The 12,674-nt window shown below is 41.7% G+C and overlaps 1 protein-coding gene across 1 annotated transcript; it reads right to left on the reverse strand.

Annotated features, from left to right (window-relative positions):
- Window positions 1–967: 967 nt before the first annotated feature.
- LOC109467211 (argininosuccinate lyase-like) lies at window positions 968–12,128 on the reverse strand. The gene is made up of 15 exons (XM_019765155.1): window positions 12,033–12,128; window positions 9,303–9,390; window positions 8,470–8,664; window positions 8,109–8,192; window positions 7,641–7,795; window positions 7,163–7,240; window positions 6,675–6,752; window positions 6,282–6,334; window positions 5,985–6,047; window positions 5,444–5,558; window positions 4,950–5,034; window positions 4,233–4,457; window positions 3,650–3,756; window positions 2,624–2,767; window positions 968–2,127 (listed from the first exon to the last, which is right to left on the reverse strand). The coding sequence occupies exons 2-15, from the start codon at window positions 9,309–9,311 to the stop codon at window positions 2,079–2,081; spliced, it is 1,440 nt and encodes a 479-aa protein (XP_019620714.1). The 5' UTR covers window positions 9,312–9,390; window positions 12,033–12,128; the 3' UTR covers window positions 968–2,078.
- Window positions 12,129–12,674: the final 546 nt, after the last annotated feature.

Below are 12,674 nucleotides of genomic sequence, written 5' to 3' on the forward strand. Positions count from 1 at the left end.
CTCTATTGTATCCAGAACCATGCCTATCTAGTTCTATATGCCTGAATGGGTTAGGGTTGGGATCAGGCATGGTTCTGGATAGTCTCTGCACATCCAAGAATGTGGATTGCCCAAGACATGGTTCAGGACAAGCATGCGCATATCCAGAACTGTCTTGTTCTGGATAAAGTACGGTTCTGGATACAACAAGAGTTCCTCCAGAGGAGACTTGTGTGTGAACTGACTCTACAGCCATAAAAATGTGGTGGAATTGTAGAAATGTTGAATTTTTTTCCAGCAAGTTTCTTTCATGTTAATTTGAGATATTTTTTTTTACACCTAAAGTTTTAAGAACTTAAAACAATGAGTATAGTCTAAATTTGAAACTGAGGACTAAATGATTTTCAAGTTGCTCTCAGGCAAGGCCATAGTTTATCAAATAGAACATAGTTTTGTTACTTACATGATGTACTACAGTAGTGTAATAACAAATGTGCGATGAGAGATTGGACTAAAAGACAATTGTGACGTTCTCACAAGACTGTGAGAGAGAAACTTGGTGTAGTTTGGACTAGTGAGAGATGTGTGGCTTTGCTTGTTTCTGTTCCTTTTTTAGCTTTCATATGTCTGAAAAAAACTGACATTGTACCATTAGGACGACGTAAAAATCTCAGCAGAAAGAAGTGCAGAAACAACCTAAAGCCACACAGAAGACTGCAATACAAGTCTTACTTACAAGTCATCGCTGTTTTGTTGTCTTCAATGTCTTGTTTTTGTTCCTAGCCTGGGTGCCATCCGATTTGTAAAGTCAACCCCCAAAAAATCAGTTACAAATCGGATGGCACCCAGGCTACTTTGTTCCCTCTGAATAATTACATTCTAAGAACCATTCTGTAACAACCAAGCCATTTTGTAGGGACCATAATACATGTAGTACTATTCTCATGAACAATTCTAACAGCTTAAAAGGACTACATGAAAGTGCACACAAAATCACACAAACATGATCATGTTTCCTCATAGCAACATTAAACAAATTAATCTAACAATTAATATCAAATCTCTGGTCTCACATATGATGGCTAACAGTCCATTGCACAAAATTCTGATACAATGTATAACACCTCATCCTATTCCACACTTTTGATTGGTCAATAAACTGTCATGTGATACCTTCACTGAAATTACCTTGGTTCACACTGCAACGTGTACGTAACACACCTGATTGGTCAGTACCTGGTCATGTGACCTGTCAGTCACCTAGATCACAAATATCACATTACACACACACCAGATTTAAACGTCAGTGGTCCCATATATCCTGTTTGTATATCTTAATGGTACAGTCTGCTCTGACTGACCAATGGCACGAGGGCATCTACAGCTTGGGGCAGACCATGTAAGACGACAGGGGGTTTCCATGGTCGACAATATTGCAATTACAACAGAGAAGTTGCACATTTCCACATTTGGCACACACCCTCACATCATAATCAGTGGTAGAAATACATTTTTTTTCAGTGTGCTGCAATATTGCAGAATGTCAAGATTTTATTCTGCAATTCAGAAATACTTTCTGCAAATACACAATTAAAAGTCCGGATTTAGATTAAACCCATTACACAAAATTGCATATTTGCAAACATTTTACATGCAAAGTTACTTGTATATTATGGAGTCAGGAGTAAACACAAAAGCTCTTAATTATTAAACACCATTGAACCCCTAGCCTAATTTTTTCGTTCTGCAAAATATTGCAGGTTGCTTAATTTTTCTTCGGTCTGCAATATTGAAAATCTGTCAAATGCAGACTGCAGATGGGTATTTCTAACACTGATAATTATAGCAATTCTCTATATAAAGCCATGATTTAACTACCACCTCACTAACTACATTCTGAAACAGACTTTGAAATCTAAGCTAAAACAGGCACAAAGGAGCAATGTTTGTATTTCCCTAGTTATCTAGCAGCTCGTCTACCTCATTTCCGGACAGCACAGTTTTCTGCTGGGACAATGATCAGGATTTGACATCCGTGTGTTAGCAGCGCCCCCACCTGTTCAGAGTGATTACTGCAGCAAACACGCCTGTGTCAGCAGTTAGTTCAGCGTGACGTCCATCTCCATTCTGGACTTCATGGTGTGTGACCTGGGTAACAAAAAAGGGAAAAAGAAAACATGTTAGGATGGTGGACACCTTGAGGCATAGAATTCAACAAAGTGATAGAACCAACAAATTTTGGTCTATGTGGACAGATTGAACTATACAAAGCATCCTTAGTGCTTGGGAAAATAAATAAAAAATCATTGTACAGTCACATACATGTAAATTGAGTACATTGTAGTTTTGGAAATTGTAGTTCTATTTACATAATGTACAATTTAAATAAATTCGACTATACAATGTAATACACTAATGTAGATCAAACAAACAAACACACAAACAAAATTGTTTCTCATGTGAGCGAATCACTCGCCCAGTGTCTGGATTTGGTCCCTTACATAATTTTCCCCAATGATACAAGCACTAAGAATCCCGTCTGTAGTGACCATCTGTCCACATAGATACAGTCAGTTTAAACATTAATGTACACCTGAATAAAATAAACAAACAAACAAACAAACAAACAAACAAACAAACACACTTGTTTCTCATGTGCGCCAGCCACTCGTCCAGAGTCTGTATCTGGTGCATGACGGACGCCCCGCTGGTCCCCCCCGCAGCAGTGTACTGTTCCACACTGTTCTCATAGTTCCACAACTTCTCCACATCAGCTGTGAACTTTGGGCTGTGGAGACAAACAAACAAACAAACAAACAAACAAATGATATGAAACATTTAGACTGTAACTTCCAACACAAGTAGGACATAAGTTGTACCAGAGTTATCAACCAAGGATTGAGGTGTTCAAGAATTCATTCTTTTGTAGAACTATCGCAGAGTAGAACTCACTGTCACCAAGTACAGTAGGGGCATTGTCAATAGATAGCCTTAAACAATGTCTAGAGCTAGAAGCTCAAGGGTTAGGTGTAACAAGTCGATCGGTGTAATATAGCCAGCTGCCGCCGCGCCGCGTGCCTGCGAAGCTGGTGTGTTACGCCGAAAGGCGGTTATACCCGTGACCGGCTAAACAAATACAGATACAGAACATCAATTCAAAGGACAGAGGCAAATGGCGGGCTACCATCAAGTCTCAACATCAGTGTGCAAGCATGTCTAACCCTCAGAAGATGGGGAACAACAGACAATAAACCGCATAGTGAGTGAGTGTGTGAAGTAACAGTTGTAAAATGTGTTATTGAAGGGAATGGACATCCAGCTAATAAGATATGCCAAGAACATTCACTCAAGCAACTGGATATGATTTTGGAATTTTTCCAAAATTATATCCAGTTGCTTGAATAACTGTTTTCTGGCATTGTATCAGTAAAATAGTTAATATCTATATGAAAACATCCTAGCTACAGCTGCCATAGGGCCAAATTCTCATATAGACACATTGTGCTATTTTAAGATCTAAGCATTACATACAATATACAAGAACTGTATATAAAGTTGTGTGACAGCAAAAACAACAGAGGAACCAGTATACATGTACATTGCAGAATGCTACACCCTGTGGTGGGACCTGCACTACACCACCTGAATGCCAGGTGGCGCTGTTCCCTACCTGATGGTCTGCAGGTCGGCGAGGGTCAGGTCGCTCAGCTGGCACTTCTTGGTCTCCGCCAGGTGGACGGCTGCACCTGACATCCCGTGGGCTTCACGGAACGGGATCTAAAAAACATGACACAGTTTTCGCAAGATTTTATGGACAAGTTCCACAGTCAGATATACAGACAGATAACATTTTCTAAGCAAATGCATAATGTTTACCTTCACATTGTTTAGACTTACAAAGTAAAAATGTACTGCTCTGTTTATTATAAAACATATTCATGTACATGTATGGTCACCAGCCCCTCCAACTCTTGTTCTGCCACTTGCTACATAATGTATAATGATATTCACATCTAACTAATAGTAAACATTATCAACTTGACTATCATTTTCTTGATTAAGAGGTAATACTTTCCTTCACCATGAAAGATTCAGTAATCTTTCATAGTGACAATAAATGCAATTCTACTCCTGACTACTACAATAGTAGATAATAGCAAAGTTACCTTGTACCCTGGTCTTGAACTTGAAATAAGCTGTTGCTAGCACTACCAAGTTCAGATCACCCGCAAAGTGTACCTAGCTATACTCACCCCCTTGCGGACCAGGTAGTAGGCGATGTCGGTGGCCAGCATGTCGGGGCTCAGCGCAGCCTTGGCCGCGACCTTGTTGACCTCCAGGGTGGACAGCACGCCCGTTGCCACGAGCAACACGCCCGTCATGGTGTCGTACGCGTCGAACATCCCCTCCTTGTCCTCCTGAAGGTCCTTGTTGTAGGTGCTGGGCAGCCCCTTCAAGGTCATCATGAAACCTGAGCACTGGAAGCCATGACAACTTGAAACATGACCACTGAAAGCCATGACATCGTGAAACCTGAGCACTGAAAGCCATGACAGCATGAAACATGAGCACTGGAAGCCATGACAATATGAAACATGAGCACTGGAAGTCATGACATCATGAAACCTGAGCACTGGAAGCCATGACATCATAAATTTGGTGCACTGAAAGCCATGACATCAGGAGTGTGGTGCTCTATGACCATGGAAAAATATCACCAACCATCCTGAGGACAGGAAACTATGACGTCATTACAAATTGTGTGCATCACAAATCATGACAAAGAATTCTTACCACTAAAAGCTCTGACATCATGAATCCTGAGCACTTCAAGTCATGACATCATGAAACAAGTGCACAGGAGACTACAACATTCTAAAATCTACCCACAGAAAACCATGTTATTATTATTAACCTTAGGCCAGAGCACAGTAGTTCATGCATTGCCAAGGAAACCCTGCTAGACTCACATGCCCGAACACTCGGCCTGCCTTCCCTCTGATCAGCTCCAGACTATCCGGGTTCTTCTTCTGTGGCATCAGGCTGCTGCCAGTGCTGAAGGGGGGAGGGGGGCACATCAGCAAGGTCAGAAACAAGGTCAACCTTCAGAGAAAACCTTCAAGTTGTAGAAAAAAATCACCAACAAACAAACCAGTCGAGTCTGACTGCTAGAAATTACTAGATTCCAATCTAAACAAGAAACTCATTCAACTTGAGTACTTCCCCATTTTGTTCTGTATTAATCTGTTCTTCTGATTTAATAAAAAACAAGAAACCAGTGGAGGAAGGTCATAACCTTGACCCCTGACCTGTAGGCAACTGAAAAGAAGCCTTGCAGACATAAGATCACCAACAAACCAACCAGACAACTGAGCAGCCTGATTCTTAAAACTCTGACAGCTAGAAATTTTCAAGAGTCCAAATAAGAAACAGGAGGATGAAGGTCGTGCCCTTGACCCCTGACCTGTAAGCGTCTGACAGGGAGATGAAGCTGAACTCCTTGCTGCTGTAGATGATGAGGTCCTCCGCCCACTTACTCAGGTGGGTCGCCGTCAGAGACGCCCAGAACAGGAACTCAACTAAACAGACAGAGAGAAATATATAGTCATGAGCAAAATGCTGAAGGGCACTTGATAAAATCATTTTCTATACTTATTTTCTCGTGGGGTTTGTGGCGAAACAGCAGGGTTTGAATCCTGACACTGATCTAACGCCTTTGGGAAAGGCACTTACAGTGTAACTTGACTCTCCTCACTTCATCCAGGTGTAAAATAGGTACCTGACTTTGGTTTTAGGAGGTAAAACTAAAAGGTAGTGTAAGCAGAGGGATGGGCTCTGCCTTCCAATACCGTGTCTTAGATACAGTGGATTAACAACCCATTGCCCCTACAGCCTTAAAAAAAGGCTATTGGACTGCCTATCATACTTCTTTACTTGTTTATATATGGTGAAAGTATGTGTAGATGTCATACAAATGCTTCCTTGGAAAAATAACTGCTACCCACCGACAAAGTCTCTCCCACTGGTGGCATCCAGACTGTTCAAACTCACAGCGCCAAATCCAAGCTCTGTGGGGAGAACATCAACAATAACTAATGTTACAGTGCACTCAAACAACAGAGACAGAAGGATGTTAACAACAATCATACAAGAATAGAGTGCAAACCATTTTTTCATTGGCTCTTGTAGAATGAAGAAGGCACAGTTTAATACCAAAGAAGCTACATGTACAAGTCTCGGCTGTTTTCAATGAAGTGACAGAAATGAAGCTACTAAAACATGCAGAAGTAACTAAAACTCACCCTTAGCCAGGAACTGCCTGTCCACATTGAAGGGGTTTCCTGCCAGAGCTCCACTGAAAAATATAATCTTTTCATTGAATTTTTACAAACAAAAGTACAACATACGTACGTTGATGAAGGTTAGACATCCAGGTAATATGATACGCCAAAAAGCAATACTCAAGCAACTGGATATGATTTTGGAAACGGTCAGACGTTTCAGGTAGCATCCACTAGCTTTCCAGTCACTGACGAAAGCTAGTGGATACTAGCTGAAACGTCTGACCGTTTCCAAAATCATATCCAGTTGCTTGAGTAACTGCTTTTTGGGTAAAACTTACGTAATGTAAAAAAGAAGTACACCACATACAGGGGATCTGAATAATGACCATGTACAGCTAAAACTGTCTCTACCTTCCCAGAGGGAGTTCGTTGACCCTGACTGCCATCTCGTCCAGTCTCTGAGCATCTCTCTGCAGGGCACAGGCGTGGCTGGAACCAGGGACAACATAGACATAAATCATCTGCAATCACCTGCAATCTGAGATGGCAGGCTTCGCCCCTTTACACACACTGCTTTGCGACTCTTCCAGTACCACAGAAAAAAGGATCAGCGCTCAGAATGTATTCATGACAAAGCTGGATCATCACAACCTTGCAAAACTTAATCATTATCAATGGGCCCCAATATTGTCTTGTTATAAGAGACTTAAACAACTAGAATGAGCAGACACCTACGCTATGACTGTTTTCGTTTTGTTATGTATTGTAACAGTTGTAATATCATTGTACATGGAAGGATTTTACTACATGTGTTATATATTTAATGTATCATCAAAAACTTCAATCATCAAGAGTCAGACAATGCTGGAAGAAGCACAGGAGGTCAAAGGTGAGGTTACCTTAGCAACCAGTGGCTCCACCTGATTGGCTGAGCTCTCTGCAGGTGGGTGTAGCCTGGCATGATGATGTCAGTCTCTCTATGGGGGAGAAAAAATGAAATCGTTAAAATCAAAAGTTCTTTTATTAAAACAAAGCAGCAGACAGAGAGCTCCAAACCTCTGCCAAGTTGAAGTTAAATCCATCAATGAAGGTATGACATCCAGATAATGAGATAAACATTCAAGAAATTGTTACTGAAGCGATTGGATAGATTTTGAAAACTGTCAGACGTTTTGAGTAGCATCCACGTTTCATCACTCAGTGACTATGAAAATCCTTTCAAGACCTTTTTCAGGCTAACTATGACAAATATACAGTTGCTGATTTCTAAGTCAGGTTTGCCCTGGCATCTCTCTTTGATGTAACTTTGACCCTTGACACCCACTGACCTTTTGGCCCAGGTGTAACTCTGACCTTTCACCCCTGACCCCCACTGACCTTTTGGCCCTCTCCAGGAAGACGTGGATGAAGTCCAGCAGGTATCCCCTCAGCGTTCTCAGCGCCTCCCGCAGCCAGATCCGCATGTCCGTCGCACACTGGTCGTTACGACTGCGGCCGGTGTGGAGCTTTCCCGCAGCAGGTCCGATCAGCTCCTAATATATGAAAGGGGGAGAGTCTTGTTTTCTTCATTTTATTTACTGTAAAAAAAAACTTTTTCACTGGGCAAAAATTAGGTTGCCTTTCAGAACTTCAGGTTGTTTCACCAACCCTACATGTACACCGATTTTTTTTTTATTAAGTACATACATAGATTTTTACAATATCTCACTACATTAGTAATAGCTTTGAACTAATGTTGGGTCATATTGCAAAAAAATTACTTGCACAAAAAAATTACATGCATTTAGGTAAAAATTTACACTTTTTAAAATCTCTTGTGTATGAAGTTGTGATTAATACTCCCACCTTGAGCCGGCGCTCGTTAGCAGTGTGGATGTCTTCGTCGCTCGGCTGGATCTGGAACGTCCCGTTCTGCCACTCTATACCAACCTGTGGGGGGAGGGGGGCGCAAGGATAGAATGCTTGTGTCAGGGATCCAAATACTTTTCACTCACAAAATTCATTTTTAGGAGTACAGGCAGGTGTACAGGTGATGTACCTGGCCTAAAGATTCATGTTCATAGAACAACGCTCGGGTGCACATCATTAAGTATGTCAGCCAAACCTAATCATATGCTTAACCATGACATTTTGTGTTCAACTTCCACTTGTCAAACTTTCTGAAGGTCGTATGAACACCTGCCCCCCCCCTCCCCCTCCCCCTTACCTTGCCCAGTCCCTCGTAGATCTCCTCCATTTCGTCCTTGGTGACGAGCCCGACCTTGCCGAGCGCGCGGACATACGCCTGGCTGCCCTTGATGTCCGCCTCCCACATGCGCCGATCGAACCCGATCGAGGCGTTGAACTTCTCCATCACCGGGTCGTTTGCGCCGGTGAACCGCCCTCCCCACAGCTTGGAACCCTGGGAAATACGAATGGCGCTCGGCGTTTTACGGAGAAAGGAACGCGGGCAGCGTACTTTGCAAACGTTGGCCATTTTCCAGTTGTAGATTGTCGCAGTGGTTTAGAAACCTCAACAAATGCTTTGTGGGCCAGGATTGATATATGAATCCCTAAACTCATTTCCTTATGACTTGTCTAGCTGCCATGTCCACCTGGTGTTTCACAAGGGTTACTTTACACACCATCATCTGTTCTAGACACTTTTAACACCTGTTCTGGACAGGTTGGACAGGTAAATAAGACAATATTTAACTCCCTTGGGATGGAGCTACAAGGTTTATTTTGATTAGGAAAAATGATGCAGATTAATTTTCAGAACCATGTTTACCGTTACTCTCGCTTGGGATGAGGTTACAAGTTTTGTTGGAAAAAGGATCATTAATTTTCAGAGCCACTCTCACTATTTCTGATGCTCCCCTCCAATTTAGACACTCTGCCATAGTTAGTGGCCTGTCCCTTTGATCAATCCTACAGACTACTGAAGAGTACAGAGAAACACAGAGAGATCTCTAACACAGATCAAACCAAGCGATGTAACAGATGGATCTGACATGAAAGGATAATCACATTTAGAAGATGAAGGACTCTGTGACTCACCTCACTCATTCTCAATACGTTTCCTGGCAACACGGACAGAAAAGGAAGAATCTGCTCTTTGGTCAAAGGATGTCCAAACCACCTGTAGCTGAAAAAATCAAGAAGCGTTTGATCAATATAAATTCAATTTTCTCTCAAGTATCATATCAAAGGAGTAACATCCGTGTCCATAATATCACCATAGTCCATAATATCACCACCTTGAGAAATAGTGTGCTTAAAGATATATTTACTGCAACATACCCTAGGTATGTACATTTAATGTGTGAAGGAGTGCATACCAAAACTATGTTGCAGTAAAAATATCTTTAAGGACAAGTTGTTTCTCAAGGTGGTGATATTATGGACCCTGGTGATATTATGGACATGGATGTTACAGTACTAACTCGACAGATGTGATGAAGACGGCAATTCAAGTTCACATTCTGGAGGATACTCTATATATAGACATATGCAGACAGACAACAATAGAAGATGTGAACCTGGTAGTGTGTATGGTCTTCTACGTGCTCAGGAAAGCTGTTGGTCTCTGTTTGCAAATGATAAAAGGATAACTGGGTGCTGCTGGGAGATTTTTTGTCAACCAATCAGAGGCTGCAGGAGGCTGCAATCAGCCAATTAGATGGAAGGAGGATTTGTAATAACCAATCACAACATCAGAATATGTTCAACGAACCAATCATGAGAGAAGATGTACTTTTAATTTCTCTCTCTCTCCATCTGTGCGTGCATATCTGACACTTATTTATCACCAACAAGTTGAAATAAAACTGACATTTAGTTTTCCCTTAATTTTCTTTAATAACTTTTCCAACTATGATTTATATTAATTATAACAAACCAGTCTTGCCCTGCCTTGCATGTAACAAGTGCTGAGCCTGCAAGTGAATATGTATCTAAACATTTATCATGTTAATTAGTGCACAAGTCTGCCCATGCATGTCAGATACAGATTACAACAAGCTTCAGTCAATTAAGGATGGGGATTATGGGTGCATGATAAATCATGCTGATCAACTGTGGGGAGATACTGAATAGGCTGCCGCAATTCAATCAAAAGGTTTATTTCCCTTTTTTTCATTAAAATATTTTAGTACAATGTGATATACGTGCAATTTCCACATATTCACATGTTACCAAGTGTTTCCAGGTTTTCTTATTTAGTTCTTATTATCAAGGACATTATACATTGTATAATGTCCTTGTTATCATAATAACTGTAAGTATTTGCATACTGGCTGAGCTGTAACCTATTTTAAAACCAGGAGGAACCTGGGGGTTGTTTATTTAGCCTAGATGCCAGACACTTACTTACTTACTTAGTTCGAGCTCCCGCTCGAACCAATCCTGAGAGTTGTCTCCAAAGCACTTTGTCCTCCATGGCCTTCTTTATCTCCCTGGTGTCCTGTAAGTTGGTGTCTTTGCGCAGATTATCCAGGAATGTTACTCTGGGTCTCCCTCTGCTCCGTTTTCCTTTTAACGGTTCCCACAGAATGAGACTTGATGCCAGGATGTCCGGGTGTCTAATGCAGTGACCGGCGATTTTCATCCTGCGTTCTCGTATTTTGTCTGTGACAGCAGGTAGATCCTGGTACAACTGTTGGTTTGTAAGTTTGAGTTGCCATGGAATGTTTAGGCACATTCGTAACATTCGGGTATAACAGCCGTTCAGCCTTTTTTCGAGTGATTTGGTCAGGGACCACGTTTCGGATCCATATAAGAGAATGGACTCAACTGTGGCAATAAACAGCCTTTGTTTGATTTTACGTGGTAGATTAGACTTCCAAATCTTGCTTAGCTTATGACAGCTTTTCCACGCTAATGCTTTTCTGACCTCAAAATCTGTTTCTGCGTCTTTCATCCAGGATCCAAGATATTTAAAGTTCTTAACTACTTCGACAGTGTCGCCACTTTTAGTTTTAATAATGACTGGATCTTTCTGATTAAACGCCATAAGTTTTGTTTTGCCGGCGTTTAGCTGGAGCCCGACTTTAGCAGCTTCGTTTTCCATACGGCATAGGAGTTCTTGTGCCTGTGCTATTTTCTCTGCTAAAAGTGCTATGTCATCTGCGAAGTCGAAATCGCTTATGACGACTGGTGGGTGCCGCCTACTTTTTCGTCTTTCTAGCTCAAAGCCCAGCCAATCCCAGATGCCAGACAATCCCAGGGCATATACACAGGCCAGCACCGGTAAAATTTCCTTGGGGACATGTTGCCCCTGGAGCTGAGCTTATTATATATACTGGCCCTGGCAAGTCCAGTATGGCAAGTCTGGCACCCAGGCTAGCTATATAGCCTGGAGCTAGCCTGCATAATGGCCTAGCCGCGGCGGATGTTGCAGGGCTTCTCTTGCTAGCCTAAGGGCTAATAAATGTAAAAGACTGCAAGCAAGAGAAGCCCTGCAACAGTCGCCGCGGCTAGTCTGGCACCAAGACCAAGGCTATGTGTTGTTTCCAGAACCGTACCTGGGCAAAATCTACATTGATAATTCTTAGACATGCGGAGACTATCCAGAATCGTGCCTGACCCTAACACTAGCTCGCTTTTAGTTGTTAATTTTTTGGCACGGTTTGATAGGAGGCGTGGAGGGCTTTATTTTGCACACTGGAAATCTCAGCACAGAAAACCTCAAATACTTCATGTAAAAACTCAACTCCTCACTTTCATAAATCTGGGAAGGACCAAATATACTTGTGACCTGAAATATGTCGGTGACAAGACAAGTCTTACCTTGATTGAAGCGTGGAAAGTGAAAGTGATCAGGTACCGAACTTTCATTCACACGGGCGCCGCCATGTTGGACGTTCTATTACCCAGCATGCACCGGGAAAGGAAACTAGTTCAGCACCAAGGACAGGAACTTTGCTGGCTTCTCGAAACCAAGGAGGTTTAAACCTTGTCGAAACCAATATTAAACAGGGGTGCAAGGAGGTTTAACCTCCTTGATTGTAGGGAGAACATCGCTATATAAGTCCGAATTTGCTGCCGATGTCACGTGATTGTGGTGCAAGGCACTAAATTAGCAAGGATCGTATGTATTCTTTGTAATGGATCGTATAACTTTGTTATATTCCGTAAGATTCGTATGTTTCTAGTATGGATCGTATGTATTCCGTAAACTTCGTATGTTTCTAGTAATGGATCGCATGTATTCCGAAAGCTTCGCATGTTTCCTAGTAAGGATCGTATGTATTCCGTAAAATTCTGATAAATTCTTTGGCACCCCTGAATAACAAGTCATGAAAGGAAACGATTTGTCTAAGGCATGTGTAATAAATGGAATTCTACAGTACAGGATTAAATGAACTTTCGTTTTATTCCTGTATTCTGGTAAATGTTAATTTCATTCTACTGAAATCAGTAGAATGGCTA

The sequence above is a fragment of the Branchiostoma belcheri genome, unplaced genomic scaffold (genome assembly GCF_001625305.1).
Source record: "Branchiostoma belcheri isolate BF01 breed outbred unplaced genomic scaffold, Haploidv18h27 scaffold178, whole genome shotgun sequence".
Taxonomy (NCBI): Eukaryota; Metazoa; Chordata; class Leptocardii; order Amphioxiformes; family Branchiostomatidae; genus Branchiostoma; species Branchiostoma belcheri.

What these genes read in the sequence shown, in the direction of transcription:
- LOC109467211 (XM_019765155.1), bottom strand. An exon ending in CTAACGAGCGCCGGCTCAAG is followed by an intron (nt 7,796 to 8,108) that starts GTGGGAGTATTA and finishes TTCATATATTAG; the next exon opens with GAGCTGATCGGACCTGCTGC. An exon ending in TCCCTGTCAGACGCTTACAG is followed by an intron (nt 5,035 to 5,443) that starts GTCAGGGGTCAA and finishes TCCCCCCTTCAG; the next exon opens with CACTGGCAGCAGCCTGATGC.